The following is a 25,482-nucleotide window of genomic DNA, read 5'->3' as shown; positions in this document are numbered from 1 at the left end:
GAGGATTTGTAAAAATAAGAAACAAACACAATAAATAAATAACAAAATAATTAAAATGGGGAAGCAGAGGTGAGGGGAGAGGGATGAGAGGGCCAGAGATACCTACATAAAACAACAGAAGGGCAACAAAAACTGTTGGGGGAATACTGGAATTACTCAGAAGGCTAAACCGTAGTAGTGATAAATGTGTTCAAAGTAGATGAGTACCGGAAATGATTCTAGACAGCCTATATAATACTATGAGAATCAGATTTGTCTTCATCCCAAGTTATCATATTTTCCATATGTTCAATGTGATTTGTTTCACATGTCCAGGTGGCTAAGGTTGGCGGGTTAGATTGGCGCCAGCATCTGGCAATAACAGATGGAGCCGCCGTTAGGAAATATCTAATCAGACTTTTTTTTTCATCTATTTGTAGAAGCTTGGCACCAGAGAAATGACAGTAAGCTGGGGCTGGTTAGGGCATGCATCACCCACCAGATGAGCAAACAATTGCAATATCTTGTCCCAAAAAGTGAGGCAAGTGCCTCAGATATGAATTGTGGTGCCAGGGACCTGCAAACAGCACAAACGTGTTGGGGATGGCAGAGTCTATTTTGTGAACAAAGAAGATTATACAGTATAATATACATACATGACAAAAATAGGTGTATTTAAAAAGCAATGAAAAGACTTCCACCAAATATTCACTGATGGTGAATCAATACATGTAATTTAAATCAGGTTCACAAATAGGATTTGCCTGCTCCTAGTTTTTTTTTTTTTCCAATGTAACCACTTGCGGACCACCCAACCCCCACAATGTACTGTGGACTGGTGGCCCGCACAGGCAAAGCGACATACCCATTCCTTGCTGCCTGCTTCCAGGTATAGGGCGCCTCCCCCCTCCTTGCGCTGGCATCCAATGTGATTGTACACAGCAGAAGCCTGTCAGCAATTCTCAGCCAATGATTCACAGCTGGGAACTGCTGATGGGCACAATCAGCATGTGTACAATCACTGCCCAGATCTCTGTGTTGACAATCAACACAGCTCTGTACAGGGGGAACGATCTCTCTGTTTCTCATCCCTGCAAAGAAGAAAACTGAGAGATCTCTTAGTAAAAGCAGCACACTTTACACATATTACACATAGATAGGTACACATTTAAGCCCTTGAATGCCCTAGATGTTAACCCCTTCCCAGCCAGTGTCATTATTACTGTACAGTGACTGTATAGTATTATCACCAATCATTGTATTAATGTAACTAATGATGTCAGTGGCAGTTAGTCTGCTCCACTCTAGCATCAGTTAGTGTCAGATTGCTCACTGCACTATCACAGTCCCATTATAAGTCGCTGATCACCACCATAAAAAAAAAAAAATTCCAGTATATATACCATAGCTTGTAGGTGCTATAACTTTCATGCAAACCAATCAATATACACTTATTGGGATTTTTTTTATCATGTAGCAGCATACATTTTGGCTAAAATTTATGAAGAAATTTGATTTTTTTTTAACATTTTTTATTGGATATGTTTTGTAGCAGAAAGTAAAAATATTGTGTTTTTTCAAAATTATTGGTCTTTTTTTATTTATATATCGCAAAAAATAAAAAACCCAGTGATGATCAAAAGACACCAAAAGAAATCTCTATTTGTGTGAAAAAAATTATATAAATTTTGTTTTGGTACAGCATTACATGACCGTGCAATTACCAGTTAAAGCAGTTCAGTGCTAAATAGCAAAAAATTGCCTGGTTATGAAGGGGGTAAAATCTTCCGGAGCTCAAGTGGTTAAGACACTGTACAAATGAAGGTAGTATAAGTGGGCCCCTCTTACACAGGTGATCCAGTCTGTTTTTCGGGTGGATCTGATTAGAAGGTCTATGTATTCTTATGGACAGTTAGGTGTAAACGGACATGTGTCTGCTTACACCCACCTAGCTCCAGGTCCGATCAAGTCCGTAAAAAAAATAAGCAGAAGGGTATCTGTCCTCTTCCATTTAGGCAGATCAGATCGGAGGGTAGTCAGGTCACTGTAAACAGACAGTAAAGTCTGATTATTCCTGGCCTCCCATAGAGCAGAGTGGGCTCTGTCCATGTCCGCTCAGCAGAGGATCTGTGAGCAGATCTCCAGCTGATCAGAACAGAATCTGCCGTATGTGAAAGGGGCTTAAGATGATGCAAATTAGCAACTGAACTGGATTGATTTACTGAAGGAGTAAAGAAAATTAATTTAGGAATTGTAGTGTTTAATAGGAATTAAGGATGAACCGAACACGCCCCGGTTCGGTTCGCACCAGAACTTGCGAACAGGCAAAAAATTCGGACAAACACCATTAAAGTCTATGGGACACGAACATGAAAAATAAAAAGTGCTCATTTTAAAGACTTATATGCAAGATATTGTCATAAAAAGTGTTTGGAGACCCGGGTCCTGCTTCAGGGGACATGTATCAATGCAAAAAAAAGTTTTAAAAACGTCCATTTTTTCGGGAGCAGTGATTTTAATAATGCTTAAAGTGAAACAATAAAAATGAAATATTCCTTTAAATATCGTGCCTGGGGGGTGTCTATAGTATGCCTGTAAAGTGGCTCTGTTTTCCCATGTTTAGAACAGTACCACAGCAAAATTATATTTCTAAAGGAAAAAAGTAATTTAACCACTTGACATCCGCGCTATAGCCGAATGACGGCTACAGCGCGGACCTGAATTTCCAGGAGGCCGTCATATGACGGCCTCCCCTGTGCACGCGCCCCGCTTTTTACATTTTTTGAACAAGTTATAAAAACCGCAAAGGTGATCAAATACCACCAAAAGAAAGCTCTATTTGTGGGAAAAAATGATAAAAATTTCATTTGGGTACAGTGTTGTATGTCCGCGCAATTGTCATACAAAGTGCATCAGCGCTGAAAGCTGAAAATTGGTCCGGATAGGAGGGGGGGTTTAAGTACCCAGTAAGCAAGTGGTTAAAACTGATCGCAGCTGTAATGAATTGTCGGATCTTGGCAATATGGATAAAACTCATTGAAAAAAATGGCATGGGTCCCCCCAGTCCATTACCAGGCCCTTTGGTGACCCTACTCCCCCTCTGATGCCACGTGACGTCAGAGGAAGGCGGGGTCACCAGTTTACGTCACTGAGTGACCCCACCCTCAGCTATATAACAGCTGTCACTGAGAAGAAGCGTCACTCGAGTGGAGCCTTCCATGGAGGTGGAGCTGTTGTGGCTTTTTTTTTCTTTTTCCGGTCTGTTGGGCGGTGTGAGAGGAATCCACATTACGGGACATTTTTATTTTTTAATTTTTTAGTAAAGGACTTGTCCCAAAATGTCTCCTGTCTTTTTTACTATTTTTGACACTTTTTTTTGTGAAATGGTAGGGGTACAATGTACCCGTTACCAATTCACATAGGGGGGAGGCCGAGATCTGGGGGTCCCCTTGTTAAAGGGGGCTTCCAGATTCCGATAAGCCCCCCGCCCGCAGACCCCCATAACCACCGGGCAAGGGTTGTGGGGATGAGGCTCTTGTCTCCATCAACATGGGGACAGGATGCTTTGGGGGGCTACTCCAAAGCACCCTCCCCATGTTGAGGGCATGTAGCCTGGTATGGTTCAGGAGGGGGGATGCTCTCTCCTTCCCCCCTCTTTTCCTGCAGCCCTCCAGGTTGTGTGCTCGGATAAGGGTCTGGTATGGATTTTGGGGGGACCCCATGCCATTTTTTTTATTTTGGCGCAGGGTTCCCTTTAAAATCCGTACCAGACCTGAAGGGCCTGGTATGGATTTTTGGGGGACCCTCACGCAACTTTTTTAAACATTTTTGGTTCGGGGTTTCCTTAATATTCATACCAGACCCAAAGAGCCTGGTAATGGACTGGGGAGGGGGGACCCATGCTGTTTTTTCATTGAGTTTTATCTATATTGCCGAGACCCGACAATACATTACAGCCGCGATTTAAATGACTTTTTTTCTTTAGAAATTTTGCTGTGATACTGTTCTAAACACTGGAAAACTGTGCCACTTTACAGGCATACTATAGACACCCAAAATAAATACATACGCTGCGCTTCCAAAATAAACTCTACACATTCAGTGTATGACATCACCAAAGTGCATAAAAAATCATACAGTCTCTGCTGACTGTAAAATAGTGACAATAGTTCAACAAATAAAAAACATATATTAAAATATGTAAAAACTTTAGAATGAATAAATGATAAACAAATATGCTAGTATAAAGTGCTAACGTGCATCCATGTGGTAAATAATTATACCAAAATTAATAGTGTCCATAGGATCATATGATATATAATTTGATCCACTAGAGAAAGATATAAAGAAAAGTGCTTCTGTGTGCATGTGACATCCAATAATATCAATTCAAAGGTGCTTTAAAGTCTATGCGATTCGGAAACTGCTGTGTGGATAATCCAAAGCAAGCTGCAGTGATCACACTCAGGTGTTCCCCCCTAGGTATTAAACGCTCACCTCAGAGCATGTAACTTTGCACTTAAGCTCAGTCATAACATGCCTGTGAACCACCTCTGGGCTCTGCAGTTTTGACCAGACTCCTGGATCCGTCAAAACAATACCTCGGCTTAGTAAAAAAAGGACTGGATGGTGTAATATAGTTTGAACAGTTTATTAATCACATAAACACCCCTGTGGGGTACTCACATAGATCAGGCGCGTCAGTGCGCCACTCTACATCAAACGAAAGTGTCTAAAAATACTGGCCGGTATCGGGATGGTATGGGATTCTGGTTCGGAAATTTACATATTTTTATATATATTTTTTATTTGTTGCACTATTGTCACTATTTATAGTCGGCAGAGACTATGTTTTTCACTGTATGAGTTTTTATGCACTTTGGTTATCACACACACTGAATGTGTAGAGTTTATTTTGGAAGCGCAACGTATGTATTTATTTTGTTTATATCTGCATAGCTTTATGAGACGTGTTTAACACTTGCAGCTGTTCTACAGTGCCATTTAGACGGTTAAGTTAGTGGAGGCTCACAGGACGTTTTACATATTTATACTATAGACACCCCCCAGGCATGATATTTAAAGGAATATTTCATTTTTATTGTTTCACTTTAAGCATTTTTAAAATCACTGCTCCCGAAAAAAACAGCCATTTTTAAAACTTTTTTGCATTGATACATGTCCCCTGGGGTAGGAACCAGGTCCCCAAACACTTTTTATGACAATAACTTGCATATAAGCCTTTAAAATGAGCACTTTTCATGTTAGTGTCCCATAGACTTTAATGGAGTTCCGTGGCTTTCGAATTTGCCACGAACACCGCATAATGTTCGTTGTTTGCCGAATGTCTGAATAACCAAAGTTCGGCCCGAACTTATGCTCGGGCCAAATCATTCGCCCATCCCTATTAGGAATGTATTGCAATCAGAGGTGAACTTGCATGTAAATATACTTAAACATAACTGGTAAATTGACAGAGATTGTAATTTAGGAGCTTTGCAATTTCACTTAATAAAAATGCTCTATGTTTTTATTTGCTATACTATAACACGGTAAGGGGCTGGACACACATTTACAGTATATACATATTCAGTACATTTAAAAACACAAATGGTAACCTTTGAATATATGATGTCTATACTGTATGTGCTATTATATGCCAATGCAGCTGGCTCTTGTCGTGGAAATTCAACTATACGTTGTGCGTAATCCATGTCACTTTCAGCCTTTTGGTATAATGCATCTTAGTACGACCGTGTTTCCCATATCTTCCCAAGTAAACAGACATGACCACCATCCTTACATCCTTAGCTCCACAGCTTGACTGTCTCTCCTCTTCTGTTTATTTAGAGTACTTAACAATAGAGCTTGATGGTTTCACAATCGGTCAATCAAGCACAGGCATTCCTTCAAACAGGAGGAGCTATACAAATCTCAACCAATGAACAATGACTTGGGCGGTGTATGGGTATGTCTATGCAGGGACAGTGTGTATGATTTTCCACCCCCTGTACCTGTAAGCCATGCTCTCCAGTAAGGCCCCTTTCACACTGGGGCGTCGGTGCCGTTGGCGGTAATTTTTGCGGGGGTTCTTAGCCGCTAGCGGGGCGGTTTTAACCCCCGCTAGAGCAGTGGTTCTCAACTCCTGTCCTCAGGGCCCACTAACAGGCCAGGTTTGCAAGATAACTGAAATACATCACAGGTGATATCATTTGCTGCTCAGTGATTGCAGTATTTTAGTCTGTATCTCCCCAAGGTAATACTTAAAATCTGGCCTGTTAGTGGGTTCTGAGGACAGGAGTTGAGAACCACTGCGCTAGAGGCTGAAAAAGGGTTAAAACAACCCGCAAAGCGCCGCTTTGCTGGCGGTTCGGCAGCGGTACCCATTCAGCTCAATGGGCAGGAGTGGTTTAAAAGGGGTTTAGGAGCGGTGTATACACCGCTCCTTCACTGGTCCAAAGATGCTGCTTGCAGGACTTTTTTTAGCGTCCTGCCAGCGCACCGCTCCAGTGTGAAAGCCCTCGGGCTTTCACACTGGAGGGAGAGGAGAGGCTCTTTATAGGTGCCCTACGGGCACTATTTTTAACGCTGTAGTACCTATAAAGCGCCTCAGTGTGAAAGGGGTCTAAGACAAAAGAAAGCCACATGACTGGCTTTGAAATCATGGGTGCTGTCTGACCATAACACACCCAAAGACTCCCGTTTTTACCGTTGGCGTGAATCCTTATTCTGCATTGTTCAAAGAACAATGCATACCCGGATTATACCACCATTCCTGAGGATGGGAGATTATCTGCAGACATGCCATAGCCTTTCCCAAGTGTTGATCGGGCACACGAGAGACACGAGCGCACATCCACCATAACCGATAATGTCTTTGCAGAGTGAACACATCCCCCCCAGACGAACATCTGTGCATTGCACAAGGGCCCTTTGCTGGCAGACATTTTCTCTGCATCCTCAAGAAGCTTTCCACTACTAAACGGGTCTCAACTGGCGTCAGTCTGCCCCAGTACGCTTTTTAGAGCGGGCTGCAGGAGAACTAACACTGGAAGACACTGTGACAATACATATTAAATGCATTTTAATAAAATTTCCACAACAGTCCCACCTCTTTGTCATATGCTCCCATGTGTCCCTCGATGAATCTTGATCTTATTACACCTGAAAGTGAATCAGTCCTTACAGTCCATTGAGTCCATAAAAAGGAAAACATGGCTTGACTCTATTCTTCAGGAGGGATGACTTAGAGGAGGACATGAAGGTCGGTTGGTCTGGGATCCTCTGTGTCTTGTATGTCGGTTGGACTTCGGGGAATCTCAGCGAGGAAGATGTGATCATCTGCTCAGGCTCTGTTCACTCGTCCAATCAGGCAACAGTAGCACCTCATCACGGCATATAGAAGAAATAGAAACAAAAACAACATGAGTATATATACCCCTACTTCCTTCAACCATGATCTACTGAAAAATAAAAAAATCCCCAAAGATTCCCAGACCCTTAAAAGGATTCCAACCTTCACTAGCTTTGCCTTGCAGGGATCTAACCTTATCCATATGGGCCTGAACTTTGTCACTAGTATCCCTCGATCCAGGTAAAACAATCTTTACCTATGAATTCACAGAAACCCCCCTTGGATGCCAACAGATAATCATGGGCCATCTTTTAATAGAATGATCTTGATCTACCTTTGTTCCTGTGGGATCTTCCTTGTGGCTTCAACAGTTTAATTGAACATCCCATCAACAATGGATGAGAAATTGTTCAATCGTTTCATAAGCTCAAGCCCCCGCCCTGTACAAGCAGGAAACCATGCCCAGACCTAGTCAGGGTTGGTGAACAATTCCCTTCTAGCTGTCCCTGCCATTCTTACCTTCTCTCGCGCCATCAGATCCTCACAATTGGCCACAACATAAGATGCTGAGATGAGTTTCACCAGGACGCATTAACCTCTTGCATTAGGGGGAGTTACCTTATAAGCTGTAGGCTCGCATAAGTACCAAACTAAAGTTGAAGCGCACTTGTGGGCTACCTAGTTGTCCCGATACCCAAACTGGCAAGAACCAAAGCTATTGTTAAAACTATAAAACTAATTTTACCCTCTAGAAATGTATTGTTAAGTTCTATTGACAAGTGTCTGTTTAGAGTTTTTACTAGTTTGTCAAAACTTCTCATACCAATCTGAACATCATTATATAGCATGTACCGCTGTCATCGCTGGGGTACTAAAGATTCAGATTAGACCCAGCAATTGGTCCTGTTCACTTTCTTAGCTACTTGGAGAATACACTAAGCTAAAAATATAAATAAACAAAGATACTCTTTATCCTTTGGTGTAGTTGAGCAGTGTAGTTGAGCAGCTTCTTGCAGTGTCTGGCGTGGATCCAGTTGTCTCGTCCATCAACTTCATTACAATGACCCAGTCGCTTGGTTGGAAAGAATGTAAACCGGTTATTGTGTCAGGGTCCAGGAGGAACTCATGAACCCTGTAATGGATCTTTTGAAGTTCATGTTACAGTGACTGCACTTACCCCATCAGCTGAGAATGTAGGCGACAGCTGCTGAGGAAAGTACAACCCTGTTTTTGGTTGACTTCCAAACAAACCTTATATGGCGATAACCCAGACATGTGGGAACTCGATGACTGTGGTCACTGCATAACCTGTGCGTGGCTTACCATCTGGGGTGTAATACCTGGAACCATTGACAAAAAGGTTCTTAGCATCTGGGATGAGAGCCTCCTTCAGCGGACTGCTGCTTGCTGTTTCAAGTTCCATCAAAGGAAGACAGTCATGTCATCCTACCAGGTCACAAACTTAGTTAGAATTAGAGAGGTTACTATTATTGGTTTGAAAATTGTCATTCTTACCTTTATCCCCCCATTTTCTTCCTCATTACAAACTGGAGGAAGAGATGCAGGGTTTAGAATGGTGCCGAAAATAGCCTATGATACTTTAACCTTCTCTTAGGCGTGTGTATTTATGTATGTGTACAGCTGTCTACATACACCTGCTTTCTATGTACATACACTTTCAGAAACTCACTGGACCTGAAAAAGATGCTTATAAACAAAAGTTATTACTCTAGCCTTCATCTTTAACCTGCAAAGAATGGCAAACAATACAACATTCATGTACATTGGTAAATTGTCATTGACATTTCTTAAAACCGACAACAACAAAACCCTCTGTAACTCTTAGTTTCCCGTTCCTACAAAAATACAACATCCGAGATGCGTAGGAGGGCTGTCGCGGTGGGTTCTAACATATTCATGTTACTACGTACAAACAATGAGAAGACTAAGAAATGAGACAAACATTTAGATACAAATGTGAGGGAGATATTTCATAGTTTCCAAAACAAAAATAAAAAAAACAACCAGACTGAATGCTGCCTTCACTCTTTTAGCAATAGAAAAAAACACAAGAGCAGCTCCAAACTGTGCATGGGCCAGCCACACAAAGTTCAAAAACAGGCATGAGAATTTTAACCACACAAACGTGTACTACACATCCATCAACCCACTCATCATTACAGATTTCTTAAGCCACAGCTGAACTACACCTAAGGTCTTTGCTGCCCAGAGCCTGGGTTTAAACTCAGTTATGAATTTCTCCCACCGCCAGGCGTCAAATGTCCCCAGAGGTATACCCCAAGTAGTATCCTTGGACCACCTATGTCATTCCTTAAGGGGTTTAATGGCCTTTGTCCAAAAACTAGACTTCATGTACTGTGTAGCTGTCTGACTGTGGGAAGCCTCACAATCCTTCCCTTTCACGGACTGACCATTTCCCATGGTGATTCGAATCAGCTTATAGTCTTACCCCTGCATCCAGGGAAATCCTTGCACCAATTTAGGAGAGCACCACTCGATGCCTTCTTCTACGGTGGATTGACAGACAACAACCACTATCTGATCCAGTCTCCCAACTAGAAACCCTAACCGTGGTGTTAACTCTATGGCTTGGTGTCCCAACACTTTTGGCACAGAACTACAGAGTACCACTCTTTTACACTGCAATACCCGTAATAACAACCTATTAACTATGCCAAAAGATTGGTCAACAACCACAGATCACCCCCCGAATTATGTCTCTACCCCTCACAGTGTATGCATACAGAAGCGTTTCCACTGTACGACCATACACTGCATCGCCAAACTAAACTGCACAGCATACTTATGCCCGCTTTCTCTACAGAACAATGTGGCTTCTCTCTGTACCTAGATGTTACAACAATAACGTGGATGCCTCCCATTTACTCTCTACCCAAAACTGTATTACAATATAAAACTTCACAAAACAACTGGAATTAAATTTAAAAACCAAAGTGATTTCCACCATCCTTCCAAACACAAGTCCCTTTGTCCACATGCTTGTTTCAACAGACCCCTAGCTCCTCTCACCAACTTCCTGTTGATATATCACATCCTGCAAAGAACTTCCTGTTGCATATATCACATCCTGCAAAGAACTTCCTGTTGTCTGCTCAGCTCTAAAAACCCATCTAACTGTTTTATTTACATATCAATGGACAGGAAGAGGGAGGAGGGAGGGAAAGTCTGGAATAGCTAAGGTTACCCACTCTGGACTTTATAACATCATATAGGAAACTTCAACATGTCTAAAAAGCCTTTGTCCAGGAAAGGGTGGAAACCCCCATATTGCAAATGGGAGGAAATCCCCCTCGACTCCCATATCCCCTGGGCAGTCAGACCATTGAAACTCCTGCAAAAAAGATGACTCAACCTCACTAAACACTGAAACCTGGCCCAAAAGCAAAGCAATTCCACCCAAAACTCAGCAGACACGAAATGGTAGTTGCAACAAACGAAAATCAGGCCACGACAAAATGGTGGAAGAAATCCGGACTACAGCAAAATTCCAGATGAAAGCCAGACCACGACAAAATGGTGGCATTAACACATGAAATGCAGTCGCTGATCCCACCAAAACCAGCACACCGAGATTTCTTCACTAGGAAACCAACATTTCTCCCCACAAAAACTGACAGGTGGTTAAACCTTTATTGGGTAATATACGGTGGTGCCCTGATACCATAAAAAGCAAACTAACTAACCAGCATCACCCGTAACACTAATATGATGATCACTGGTGACAGGCGGTGAAAGGGTTAACTAGGGGGCGATCAGGGGGTTAAAACCTTTATTAAGGATATATGGGGGTACCTGAGGCTATAAAAACCTGACGGTGAAACTAATCACCTAACTGACTAACTAGCGCCACCAGTGACATAAATGCGGCAATCGATTAGTGACACTGGTGACAGGGAGTGAAAGTGTTAACCAGGGGGGTTAAAACCTTTATTAGGTAGTATATATGGGGGTACCCGAGGCTATAAAAACCTGACGGTGAAATTAATGACCTAACTGGCTAACTAGCATCACCAGTGACACAAATACCTCGATCGATTAGTGACACTGGCAACAGGGTGAAAGGGTTAACTGGGGGCGATCAAGGGGTTAAACCTTTTTTTAGGGGTGTAACCTAGACCAACGGGGTCCAATACTAACTGCCCTAACACTTATTGAAGTCACAAATGACACCAATGCAGTGATCAGTGAAAAATCTGAAAACTGCTATTGGTGACACAGTGACAGGAAGTGAAAGGGTTAACTGGGAGTGATCTGGGGGTAATCGGGGGGTGGAAAGTGTACCTATGTGTGCTGGTGTTAGTGTGCTGTTGGTGTAACTCACGGTTAGATGTCTCCTCTCTCTCACTGGAATCCAAAAGACCCCACAAGGAGAGGTGAGATCACTTCCTCCTGCCTGTGTTTACGTTTACACAGGCAGGGGAAGGTTTTCATTCGTTGGGAGCGATCACCAGAGCCAGACCATAAATCATTGGTCTCGCCCTGGAGACTGATCGCTCCTCTAACGAACTCGACCGCCGTGGGCACGGGGAGGGAGGGACTTACAGGTACGCCCATTTGCCCACCCATGCCATTCTGCTGACCTACATCAGCGTGCGGCGGTCGGGAAGGGGTTAAATGGGTCCTTTAGAGGAGGTAAGTATCCCAAACAATAGGCCTATCTTTACTGACAAACATACAATTAAAATCCTGCCAGTTTGATGTCCTGGACTGGGATCCACTCTCCCCCCTCCTGATCCGATGCGTACGAGGCTCTGTTTGCTCCATAAAATCCTGGCTCACCATTGTTAATGTCGTGAAAATGCCACTATACACTGCACGTAATCCATGTCACTTTCAGCCTTTTGGTCTAATGCATCTTAGTATGACCCTGTTTCCCGTATCTTCCCAAGTAAACACACAAGACCACCATCCTTACATCCTTAACTCTACAGCTCGACTGTCTTTCCAATACTTAACTTAGAGTACTTAACAATAGAGCTTGATGGTTTCACAATCGGCCAATCAAGCACAGGCATTCCTTAAAACAGGAGGAGTTCTACAAATCTCAACCAATGAACAATGACTAGGGCGGTGTATGGGTATGTCTATGCAGGGGCAGTGTGTTTGATTTCCTGCCCCCTGTACCTGTAAGCCATGCTCTCCAGTAAGACAAAAGAAAGCCACATGACTGGCCTTGAAATCATGGACGCTGTCCGACCATAACGCACCCAAAGACTCCCGTTTTTACAGTTGAATACTTATTCTGCATTGTTCAGAGAACAATGCATACCTGGATTATACTACCATGCCTGAGGATGGGAGATTATCTGCAGAGACATGCCATAGCCTCCCCAAGTGTTGATCAGGCACGCGAGAGACACAAGCACACATCCCCCATAACTGATAATGTCTTTGCAGAGTGAACACATCCCCCCTAGACGAATGTCTGTGCATTGCACAGGGGCCCTTTGCTGGCGGACATATCCACACTCTGCAAACACTTCTCTGCATCCTCAAGAAGCTTTCCACTACCAAATGGGTCTCAACTGGCGCCAGTCTGCCCCAGTCCGCTCTTTAAAGCGGGCTGTAGGAGAGCTAATACTGGGAGACACTGTGACAATACAATACTCTGGATGTAATTTTAAGGCCCCCAAATAACTCACCAGATACTAGTGCCAGCTCTCTGCTGGATGCTGTATTGTTTATTCCACACTGTGCCTGTGCTTTACTTCCCAATCATAAAATGCAGGCTGTGGAATGAAGTTTTTGGTTTCCCCAAAATGTTCTCTGAATAATGCTGCACTGAAAATTCTGTGATTGGTGGAGAGACCAGTCACATGACTTTAATATGTGTGATCTAAATCCTCCTCACATTTATTTTCTGCTTCATTTGAGTCCCAAAGGATCCAAAACATATTTTTATGAAGCCAGGGATCAGAGCTATCTCTCAAAATACCCACCTGATTTTATGAGCCATAAGTAGGTTCATGTGCAGCATGTACGATAATTGTTACACTTACGTTTTTAAAACTACATGTTATGGATGAGCCTGCTGCCAGGCTCATCCACCTCACTAACCGATCAGCGTCTGCCATACCTCTCTGCCAATCCCTCCATTGGCTGCCACTCAGCCACCAAATTAAATTAAAGATACTAACTATAACTTACAAAGCCATCCACAACCTGGCCCCCAGCTACATCACTAACCTAGTCTCAAAATACCAACCTAATCGTTCTGTTCGCTCCTCCCAAGACCTCCTGCTCTCAAACTCCCTTGTCACCTCATCCAATGCTCACCTTCAGGACTTCTCCAAACCTCTCCCATCCTCTGGAATGCTCTACCCCAATCTGTCCGATTTTCTCCTACTTTATCCACTTTCAGACGATCCCTGAAAACTTATCTCTTCAGAGAAGCCTATCTGGCCCCCACCTAACAACTGAACATTTATCTTCTCAATCAGCACATCGCCCACAGTTATTACCTCTTGTATCTCTTGACCTTCCCTCTTAGATTGTAAGCTCTAAGGAGCAGGGCCCTCTGATACTGTATTAAAGTGTATTTTATTTGTACTGTCTACCCTCAAGTTGTAAAGCGTGTAATAATAATAATAATGAGAAACTTTCGCTTGTATTTTACAAATGTTACAAATGATTTTTTTTTAAAGTAGTACATATTTTAGATTTACTTGCCTTTTTAGCAGGATATAAAAAAGGAAATACTGGTGGAGCTTACAAAACTTTAATATTGGTTTAGAATAATATTTGTAACAATAGCAAATTTATAGTGCTGCATGCTTATCCTAAGTAATGTGATTCATTTTATTCTCTGTCTTATTTGGGGCTAGTTCATATGTTTGTTACAAGAGCAATGTGTTCCATTTGGCAGTATTTAGTTTTTAAAGCTAAAACCTTTTTCAGCTGCTATGTGTTTTAACAAAAAACTTATATAGGGCAGATAAGGGTTTTTTCACCAGCAATTATTTAAAGTTTATATTTTAATGTATGTGTATTATTTGGGGTAAAACTAAGAAAATGGAAATCTAAGCAAATCTCTTTAATCTTAAATTTTTCAGCATACTTTTACAAGGCATGTTTATATTTCAATAAAAGTCTAAACGTATGCAATTCTTTGCCTGATTTCTGGAGTATTTAATTGATCTCAACAAATACACACTTGTATATAAATTTCCAGGTGAATGTAATACCACAGGAACAAAAGTACTTGCTCCATAATCATGTTAAATTTACTCATGGGGCCTTCACTTGAACTTAGCAATTACATTTAACTGAAATGTGTTGTTTCTTCAGACTCCTCCTTTATTGTCCTTATAGTAAAAGAGGGTGGTACGTAAATTGACACATTTAATTATTATTTGTTAAAAATTTATTTGCAGAGAAAATATAGTAGAGAATGGGTAAAGTATACTTAGCCTTTAATGGATAAAAAAGGACTTTCCTGTTTGGAGCAATCAACATCTTAGCAGATCTGTGTAACTTCTATTGGTCAAAGAATGAGCTGAATGAGGCAGATACATAGATACATACAGTGTTCATGATATTGCTTTGTTACATAATCACCATCCAGTCAGAGCACTCAGTTTCTCTCTGGTAAAGTCAGGACATGCTTATGGAATGCAACATCATGGGGAAATTTAAGACAGTAGTTCTGCAGCCTATTGTGGCACCCTGCATGTTGAGTAGTAGATCTAATCTCCATGGTCATTAAATGGTTAAATGACCGGTAATGGTAAAACCAAGTCATGTGGCTTCTAATACATGTCTATATCAAGTTACCACTCAGCTGACACTGGTTTATTTTTTGTGTTTCAGGAGGGGTTCAAAATGGGACTGACAGTAGAAGGAACTGTGTTTTGCCTTGATCCTATGGATAACAGAAGTTGAAGCTATGGATACAAGGAGCCACAGGCCTGGCCCCTTTCTTTTCACATATGTGCCAAAATATGAGAATATTTCTTGTCTCGCCTCGGAAAAAGTTCTGCAAGATACGCGAACAGACTGCATTTTAAAACGTTAATAAAGTTGGTGGTGCATCATAAATGGAACCATCAACCTTTTTCCTATGCAGAAAACAGAATTTAAATCCTTGTATACTGACATAATGCCTGTTTATAGTTAGTTTGTACACATTTCAAAAACTGATGACACAAATAACCATTCAGTATTTGGCTTTGGCAAAACTCTAACAACAATTTGTAAATATTTTTACAGTTTTAAGCAGAGCTTATTCAGATGTACACGGATGAGTTTTTACGAATGATTTTTTTTTTTTTTTTGTTACTTTTATGTATTTAAATCATTGTCTGTGTAATAATTAATATTTTTATACTGGAAAATATTTCTATCTCAACTGGTAAATCTTCCACTGGCAGTAGAGGGGTATGTAGTTTTTAGGTAATGGAACAATAAAATGGTTTTGATTTGAATACAATACCAAAATGTGTAAACTCACATTTGTGTGCATGCACAACACAAAAACTGTGTGCATTCACCTAACATCTCCTTTTAAACCCAATGTATCTATATTTTCTTTTATTTAGGTTCAGGACATATACTGGAACATTTATTAGCCCTTAGCCCTTATTTCTCCTTTCTGTAGGCAGTAATAATGGAATTTACAGTGTGCTGTAATGGGGAACCTTTTTTCAAAATGTGTACCAAAGCATAGAAAACCTTAACAACAAGTCTGAGCTAGAGAGTTGGGCCTTTCAGCGCAGAGATCAAATAATGTATTCACAGTCAAGAGTATAGTTTCCTCATGACATGACATGACATATCCTTATGACAGGATATGTGTGTATGTTAGTGTATTGACTGAGCACAGTCAGCAAAAAATGTATTGTCACAGTGTCTATTATGTGCCACAACAGGCAAAGTCTACAGAATATATATTATTACAGCAGTAGTAAAGGGTAAACTTTTTTATCCAATGCGTTCACAGCATTATTATGGAAACGAAATGTCCCAGTACAATTACACCCATCATGTTCCCATACAAGAAAAGTGTGTTTACAAGGAAACAGAATATACATTATATGTAGGTGTAATCTTTTAAATTGTGACAATGAGTACGGGGAGAGATTCCCCTGCCCGCTATCACAATGGGGGATCAGGGATGGGGTGCATGGCTGCTGCTTTCTATAACATGTTACATGTTACACTATAAATAAAGGTATAACAAGTAACATATTGCTAAAGGCGAATTTAGCCTTTAAAGATCCATGCTTGGATAGTTAACTGAAGAGTAATAGAAGTGTTAAAATACTTTTCCTGGAGAAAATGTTCCTCGAGGTACCTTTTTATACTGGTCACATGTTTGGACACCTATGAAGTGATCATGTGATCTCATGTTTTGTTTTTGTGACTTGTTACCTTTTTGCATTAGGCATACATATGGATTGCTTGGAAAAAAAAAAATTTACTTTTAGCTTTACGCTGGATTACCAGTGCTTTGCTACCACCAGCAGACAAATAATTAAATCCTTTTTCTTTAATGGAGTGTGCAGAATGTAGCAGTAAGCACAAGTAGTAGTAGGTCATAAATGATGCATTCTGTACAGTTTCACATTTTTTTGTTTCAGGATGTGTTAGTGATGGTAATGTTAATGGTTGGTCATTTGTTTATTGGTAATGCTGGGACTATGCGGCAGTTTAAATAACCCACTGACACTACTCACAATCCTACATGTGTATAAATACATTTAAACAATCAACTGTGCAGTGCTTAAAATTAAACACACTAAAGTGCATATATAGTGAAAATATATAAGTATTCTGATGATACCACAAATATCCCTTCATATGTGAAACCAATACTAATCATGCAGTGCACTTAGATTTTGTAAAACAATAAAAAACAGAATTCATATAAACATATAATAAAATTGAATATTCAAAGAAATTAGTCCATAAAGTCCCCACAATGTAAGTGCTTCATAATAATTGCTCAAAATGAATCCACTCCTCTGTGCTCAAAAAGGATCCAGGATGTGTATCACCACAGGTGCTCCCCACCTGCAGGAATATTCTCACCTGAATTTGTGCCCAGTGTAGTCAATCTGTATATGGCAAAGTGGGAAGAGGAAGGACTGTTATGTAACCCTGAATTAATATTATATAGACGCTTTATTGATGACCTAATTATGTTTAGGAATTGTGACATTGAAGATCTAAGAACACTTTCATCAATCTTGAACACAAATGATCAGAGTATTAACCTTACATGGGAAATAAGTAAAGAAAAAAATCATTTTTTGGATTTGGAAATAAGTATTACCAACCAGAACTATATACCAAAACTTTCTTTAAAGGGACAGACAGAAATTCATACATCCCATTCAACAGCTGTCATCATAAACCATGGGTGTTAAATATACCCAGAGGGCAGTATATGAGACTTAGAAGGAATTGCACACACATGGAGGATTTTGAGGTACAATCTAATAGACTCACAGGAATGTTTATAGATAAGGGAATAGATAGATAAGGGAATTAAAGAAAATAAGACTAATGGATAGGGAATCATTAATCATTGATAAGGGACCAAGGGGTGATATAGAGGATATGGGTAGTACATTAATTTTTGATTATAATATCCAGTTTAAGGCTGTGGAACAGATTTTCAATAAGTATTGGCAGGTTCTGAAACAGGATAAGGTTATTGAGCAAAGTTACCTGATAAACCTAAATTTGTATACAACCCCCCCCCCCCCTAATCTTAGAGACAAGGTTGTCAGGAATGTGGTTAAACCACCAAGAATTACTAATCGGAGTTTTTGGGACTTCAAGGGTTTTCACAGTTGTGGTCGCTGTTATAGTTGTGTTAGGGTTCCCAATAATATTAGGAAAAGGGAAACCTTTATTAATCTCTGTACATCCAAATCATGTACCATCAGGGACTTTGTATTATGTGAGACAAAAGGGGTGGTTTATGCTCTCAAATGTCCCTCCAAACTGTTATATATAGGTAGAACAAAGAGACCGCTTAAAAAGATAATAGAGGAACATGTTAGAAACATGTTTAATTTTAAGCGCTGCACAGTTGATTGTTTAAATAGAGTGACCAACATGTAACCAATGTGAGTTTGTGTCCTTTATAATATGCTCCTACAGTATGAAAAACAACAATGTATTAAGTACAGTCATCTTGGACCTTATCTCCTTGATAGTCTTCTATATTATGCTGCAACAGTGAATCAGAGAATAATGTTGACTCCCGCATGACCCTATGTGGACAGCAACTTAACAAGTCTGAACTAGCACGATTGAAGGGAACAATTGAGCACTGTTTGTGATACTTTTTTTATTTGGACTAACATTCAAATTTTCATTCTGCTAAAACTTTGTGCATTAGTACTGATTGGACCTTGAAGAATAGGACACACCTCAAAAGCTTATCCTGAAAATTTGTATGTAAGTGCAAATGAAAAAAGTATTGCAGGCAGTACTTAATTGCTCTTGTTGCATGTGCACTAATATGGCTACAATCACCTCAAGCTGTGAGAAGGGAGTAAGTGCTGCCCATAGTAAGAAGGATAGCTATCTCTGCAAAGAATTTGTACACAGCCAAATTATGCATGTGAGCAAAGAAGAGAACACGTGGGATTCTTGTGCACAGCGATGGTAAAGGACAGCGAAGGACACAGTGATGTTTAGGTTGAGGACATTGATGCAGACTGTATGGCTGATTTAGAGATACAGAGGGGGAAATCAGGAACTGGTTTGCAGGGGGAACACTCCAATTGCTTACTGTGACAACTCTGTGAGCATAAAGGTGAAGAAGACAAGTATCTGCTCTCAGTTCATTATGATCATTCATACACATTCTGAAAGTCCCATCAGCCATTCCCCGCTCTTATTCACTTCAATTGAACTAACTTAATGAAAATGTTTTTATATATATATTTTTTTTTCTGGCTATGTCTTATTGTTTGCCACATCCCAACAACAATGCCCAATGCCATAAAGATGGCATGACAGCACTTCACTTTGCTAGCCACAAATGACACCAGAAAAAAATGAATGTGTTTTGGGACTCTTTTTAAACCGTTTGAAACAATTATCTGGAAATGCAATTCTAATGGGCACACTGAAACATCACTAAGGTAGAAAAATTAGATAGTGCCCCCCCCCCCCCCCCCTAAAATTAGTTGTTTTGCTATGACACTTTTAAATCTCTGGTAACGGCATACAGCTACACATACTGCAACACCAATGCAGTGCAATGCACTGGACTGTGTAGACCATGCACTTTAAATGTGCAAGATAAAGGAGCAAAAGCAACTCACAGAGACTGAGAATTTTATTCTAAACCCTCCCTGTATATTTTACTTTAATTCTTTTCTCCATCTCTGACATAGAACATCTACTGCAGCTATGGATGCACTGGTGATAGAAGCAGACTCCACATCTGTGCAGCATTTACACAACTGATAATTTTTCTCCTTTGCATCTTAGCCCATGTTCCTTTGTCTTCCTGCAATACAACACAATTGTCAGTTGCAGTCAAATTCAAAGATCCCTTTATACTGTGTACACAGGACCGGACTTTCGACGGACTGAATCACGTCAGACTTTTCACCGGACTTTCGACGGACATCCGTCGAATCAGACTTGTTTACACACAATTACACCAAAGTCCGACGGATTCGACCGTGATGACGTACGACCAGACTAGAATAACGAAGTTCATAGGTAGTAGCCAATAGCTGCCCTAGCGTCATCTGATGCTACCAAAAGTGTCAAATGTCAAGGAGACTGACAAAGCCTGCAACACTGGAATAGAGACAGGATAGGGCACACATTCTGCTGTATAGGTGAGTATAATTGTAGGACACTTTAATTTAATTTTTTTTGTGGGCTGACAGGTTAGCTTTAACAAAGTAAGCACTAGCACACATTAGAAAGTAGTATAATATTAGTAGTATATTCTAATATTTTATGATATTATTTTGCAACTACAATTTTGGGGGGATCAATCCTTATTTTCAAATTCCTGTATTATACAAATTAGCAGATATCTTTCACATTATAATTGCCTTTCATGCTGAAGGATGGTCTATTATGACAACATGATTGGCTTTAGAGAACGATTGTTCATTTTATCTATCATCAGTGCTTGGTTTTTGAACTTAGAATGTGGCAGTGTTTTTCTTCATATTGATAACATTTTTGCAGACTCGTCATATAATCCTCCAAATAATTGGCTTATATAAGCCTAAGCTTTGATCGCTAACCATGACAATGCACCAAAGGGCATACTGTACACTAGTTTTTTACATTCACACTCAGTAGAACCTGAGAATCAGAAAAAATGATTAATTATATTAATAACTTAGGAAGTAAATGGTGTTTGTATTATTATCTTTTACTAAAGATATGCTTAAAGAGGTTGTAAACCTCAGAAAAAAAAAACCCTGCAAGACAAAGGCATAATGAGCTAGTATGCATCGCATACTAGCTCATTGTGAAATACTTACCTTAGGACAAAGATTTTGCAGCAGTCCCTGCACACTGCTGAGATGGCTGACATTTTACCCGGAGTTACTTCCAGGTTCACGGGCTCTGGCACTGTGATTGGCCTGGGCCATGATTATGTCACTCCCGCGCATGCGGCACGGCATGCACCCGTGGGCCATTCCTTCAGAGCTCATGCGACAGTGATGACACTGGCTGTATGCAATGTAAATCTCTCCTAAACTGTACATGTTCAGGAGATATTTTCACTACCTATAGGTAAGCCTTATTATAGGCTTACCTAAAGGTAAATGTCTGCAGAGGACATTTACTTCTTCTTCAATGCATAGTTTTTGTTCCCATCGAGATAGAATTTTGGTAGTTATTTGTAGCATCAATACTTATCACTTTATCTATGAGAAATTAAAATCAAAGATATTATTGGGTGATTTATTTAATGTTAATAAAAAGCAAAAGAGATCTTAGACTTTTAGGCACCACACAAATCAATGTTTACAGTCTTAAAATAATCATGTTATTTGTAGATTGTTTAAAATACCTAATTCCACATAAGATCTGCATAAAACATGGGATGCCATTAATGCTGAATATTTAACCGCAAACAACCAAGAATTATCCAATTATGCACCCCTCTGATTATCACTGCACAGCTACACAGTTTTTTATTCATCAGACTAAAAATACAAATTTATATCAGAGCTTGTCCTGTTTGTAGTTCCACATTGAGGTAAGGACAGCTTGACTCAAAACATTTTGCAGTCAATGAATGTTGGTTACTCAGGAGTATCATTGGAGATAAAACTTATGAAAGATCTTACAGTAATATGTAGGATCTTACACATATCTCCATCACATATATTAATAAAGAACAGATTTCCAATATTCATTCACATTAATATACAGTACAGTATACATTATTAGGTTGTTTTAAAGTGTGCAATGGCTTTCTTCACAACAAGCCTAAAACATAGAGTGTAGCCAAATATTACCTCTTAATGGCAGGTACAGAAGCACCCAGGAAGCAAGATGCATCTCCGGGATGTATATGCAAGTATAGCTAGAGGACAATCACTGTATCTATATCCATACATATTTGAAGACCAACTCAAAAAAGGAAGATAACCAAAATCCTGGTTCTCTAGCAAGGTTCCCTTCAATCTGTCCCGAGAAACATGAAAAAAAATTACACTCCTCATATCTAAATGGCTATATCAGCGTAACTAATATACTAAAAAATACATTGGATGGCAGAAAAGGAGGAAGGGGGAGGTTGTGGGAAGGGGAGAAGGAAAGAGAGAAAAAAAAGAATAGAAGTTGGAGGGAAGGAAAAGGGAAAGGGGGAACAGGAAAGAGAAGCAGGGAAGGGGAAGGAGACAAACAAACAAAGGGGGACACAAACAAGTATATTATATTTCCAATTTGATGAAAATAAAACTGTACCTAGGCAGTGATCATTGGGGGAGGTGCACAATTAGAAGTTGCTTGCAGGTGCAATACTCAACACTAATGACATCCCATGTTTCTAAGGAATCTCATGTGGAATTAGGTATTTTATACTTTTATGTATAAATAAAACAAAACAATCGTGTGTGGTACCTTAAAAGTCAGCGTTCTCTTTTGCTTTGTATTTTCTAGGTTTGTGTGGCTGTGGCACTTTCCACTACTAAATAAATTACATAAGAATTTATTTAATGTGATATGTTCATGTTGGCCCATCAAGCATGTGTGTATCAGAATTCCATTTAGTTTAACCACCCTATTATCACTGTACATTGATAAATGGACAGAATGGTGGACATACATTTCTGGAGTATTTAAAAACAGCACTTTCTATATTACTTGATCCAGCACCAAGCATGCACACCATACCTGTGATCACGCTGCAGATCTCAGGCAAAATGCACACAGCCAACCAGAGTGGCTATGTCTTGTGATCACTGTGATGACTGATATACACACTGTAAGTGTAAGAAGGCTTTGTGAATGAAAGGATCAGATTTAACATATAAGGGGAATCCGTAAATGCAAGGTGGGGAGGAGGGTTAATACATTTGATTGGGATCTTTTAACCCTTTTACAGCCTCCAGTACATCTCACCTCCATCCTGGGTCTGTAGTGACCTGTCTTTACCTCTTATCCTGCACACAAACCACTCATCTCCATTTTAATACTCTATGTGACCTGTACATTAACCCTTTCATCTTCTCTTTCCTTTGTCTAGGACCTGTACAATAATGATGCTCTGTATCTAGTGCATCATTACCAAGAATCATTTTTAAATCACCTCAATACCAGCATGTTTCTTCATTTATAAAGATTGTGGCAACGATGAGATCACATTGAAGTATTTACTTTTCAGAAAGGGTCATGACATTTTTATTTGATATGTTTTATACTAGAAAGTAAGGTAACAGGTTTTAAATACCACAAAAAATATAATTTGTCTCAAAAAATAAAAAAATTTAGATACAGTGTTGCTTGATTGACAATGAGTAATTTTCAGTCAAACTATTGCAGCATTGAAAAATGGCCTAGTAATGATGGAATATCCCAGATAGCAAGGATATCTTGCCACACGGTGTGGCAGGGTTGAATTGTAAGTCTTGTTAACTTGCTGCACATTTTCACTGGCAAGTTGTACACTTGTAGCACACTTAAAGCACAAGTTCTAGTTGACCCTTTTCCAAATTCAGCAACAGTGACCCCTGTGGTAGGATGACTATTGCACAGAACTTTCAGAATGTTTTTGTAAAGAAAGTTGATCTGGAGTAATGCAATGTAGACTCGCTGCAATTGGGAAACAAACTTGTGAAGCCTGGAAAGTCTAGCAATAGCTTAGCAAGTCATTTTCAAACTTGCAGCTTAATTGCTTGCTATCTGGAATATACAGTCTAGTACCCAAGAGGTTAGGGGAAAAAAATAATAATAATAATAAAAAAAAAAATTAACTGGTAAAAAAAAAAAAATCACATATTCACTAAACCAAAAATATTATTGATTAGTAAATTAACTCTTTCCTGGAATTTATATTTAATTTTAATAATCCAACTAAATCCTTTACATGGGCATTGGTAATAATTGTATACATGCATATTGCTATACTGGTTAACTTGTTAAAGCTTTGCTTCGTAAAAATATATTTGGACTTAAAAAAGGAATCAGGAAGGTAATGAGTGAGCATTACTTTCAGAACTATATTGTCCATTATTGCTGTTATAGCTCACCCATAATTCTGTTGTTTTGTTTTTATTGTCATTACGTCATTCTAAAAAGCATTTGGAATCATGTATCTCTGTTTTACATTATTTTTTCATTTCATTCATTATGTTAAACCTATATTATGAAAAACATAGAGTGTCCATATCTTTTCACAAATCACATTTTATATTTTTTATTGAAATACATTAAGAACAACCATAATTTACATGATATGCATATGCATTGTGTTCAACTGTTGTAATGATAACATAGCACTGAATCCACAGGGTAACATAATAAACTCACATACTCATTTATGTATGGCATGGAATTTCTTGGCAATCAGTTTGGTCAATATCAGTGTTTTGTATTTCGGGACCTCAAATTGGTAAAAGGTGACAACATATATTGTATAATATTGCGTTAAAATGTTTCATTTGATATCACTGAACAATAAACCTATAGCATTTATAACTTTTCAATGGATGTTTTACTTGCTTTTATTGTGAAGACAGTGTTTTTAATCTCTGAAAAAAATATTACCCTTTCAAAATAGATTTGACACTTAGCACAGCTACACAAAGGATTGCATTTAGTATGGTTAAAATTACTTTGTAATTTCAATCTACAGCCAAAAGAAAAATATATAATTCTTCCATGTAACCGTGGCAACAGGTTTTTGAAGGTAGTCTGTATCCAGGTATGTATAGAATGCTCCCCAACCCTAGAATAATAATTTCTTGATCATAAAATTAGCTTAGACTAGAAAAGCTTTTAGGCATCCCCAAGTCTGTTTGTAAATTTTTTTGCAGTGGACAGCTCTTCTTTGGTGATATGAGGCCCATGCATCTTCAGGAACATTGGAATGCAGTTTTCTCTTTTTACAAGATATGTCTATGGTACTCATTAACTATAAATATAGCGGACAGATCCCCCCCACACCTACTAGACAGTGAGCAGAAGATTATGCAATGGCCTATCTCTATATTTACATAAATTGCTAAAATCTTTGAAATGCCTGTAATTGGTCCAGGGAGAGGATTGCTCCCCCTCCATAAAAGTAAAGTTCCTGTAATTGCATTAACGTATCACTAAACCATACTCGAGAAACAGTAATCCCAATCCACCTTAAAAGAGAAGTGGGACCATGCTCTTTTGGTCTTACTTCTTCTGTGGCTCACAGGCGTGCACTTCGTTCTGCACTCCTATGACCCGTATTCAGCTGACAGCAGGTTTTAGCCCACTCAGCTGGTCCTGACTCTTGAGATACCTAATTTCAATGTCGGGATCCACCCATATGCCTGAGCCAGCTAAAAGACAGCACAGCGAAACACTGGAGGGGCAGAGCAGAGAGCCGATGACTAAAATTTACCAGCACTCTGGTCACTGAAGACCGAATGCAAAGTGGTCTTTGCTCACTCAGTTCTAAGTGTAGA

The 25,482-nt window shown here is 39.6% G+C and overlaps 1 protein-coding gene across 4 annotated transcripts in view; it reads left to right on the top strand.

Moving 5' to 3' along the window:
- Window positions 1–24,528, top strand: part of GULP1 (GULP PTB domain containing engulfment adaptor 1) — a 1,281,953-nt gene extending 1,257,425 nt beyond the window's left edge. For all 4 annotated transcript variants that reach the window (XM_073633218.1, XM_073633220.1, XM_073633217.1 and 1 more), the window contains one exon: window positions 15,185–24,528. In XM_073633218.1, coding sequence (XP_073489319.1) covers window positions 15,185–15,256 — 72 coding nt within the window. In that variant the 3' untranslated portion in view covers window positions 15,257–24,528. The remainder of the gene's footprint in view (window positions 1–15,184) is intronic.
- Window positions 24,529–25,482: the final 954 nt, after the last annotated feature.

The sequence above is a fragment of the Aquarana catesbeiana genome, linkage group LG06, assembly GCF_042186555.1.
Source record: "Aquarana catesbeiana isolate 2022-GZ linkage group LG06, ASM4218655v1, whole genome shotgun sequence".
In the NCBI taxonomy this organism is placed as follows: Eukaryota; Metazoa; Chordata; class Amphibia; order Anura; family Ranidae; genus Aquarana; species Aquarana catesbeiana.
This window is presented reverse-complemented; position numbering and strand designations above follow the sequence as displayed.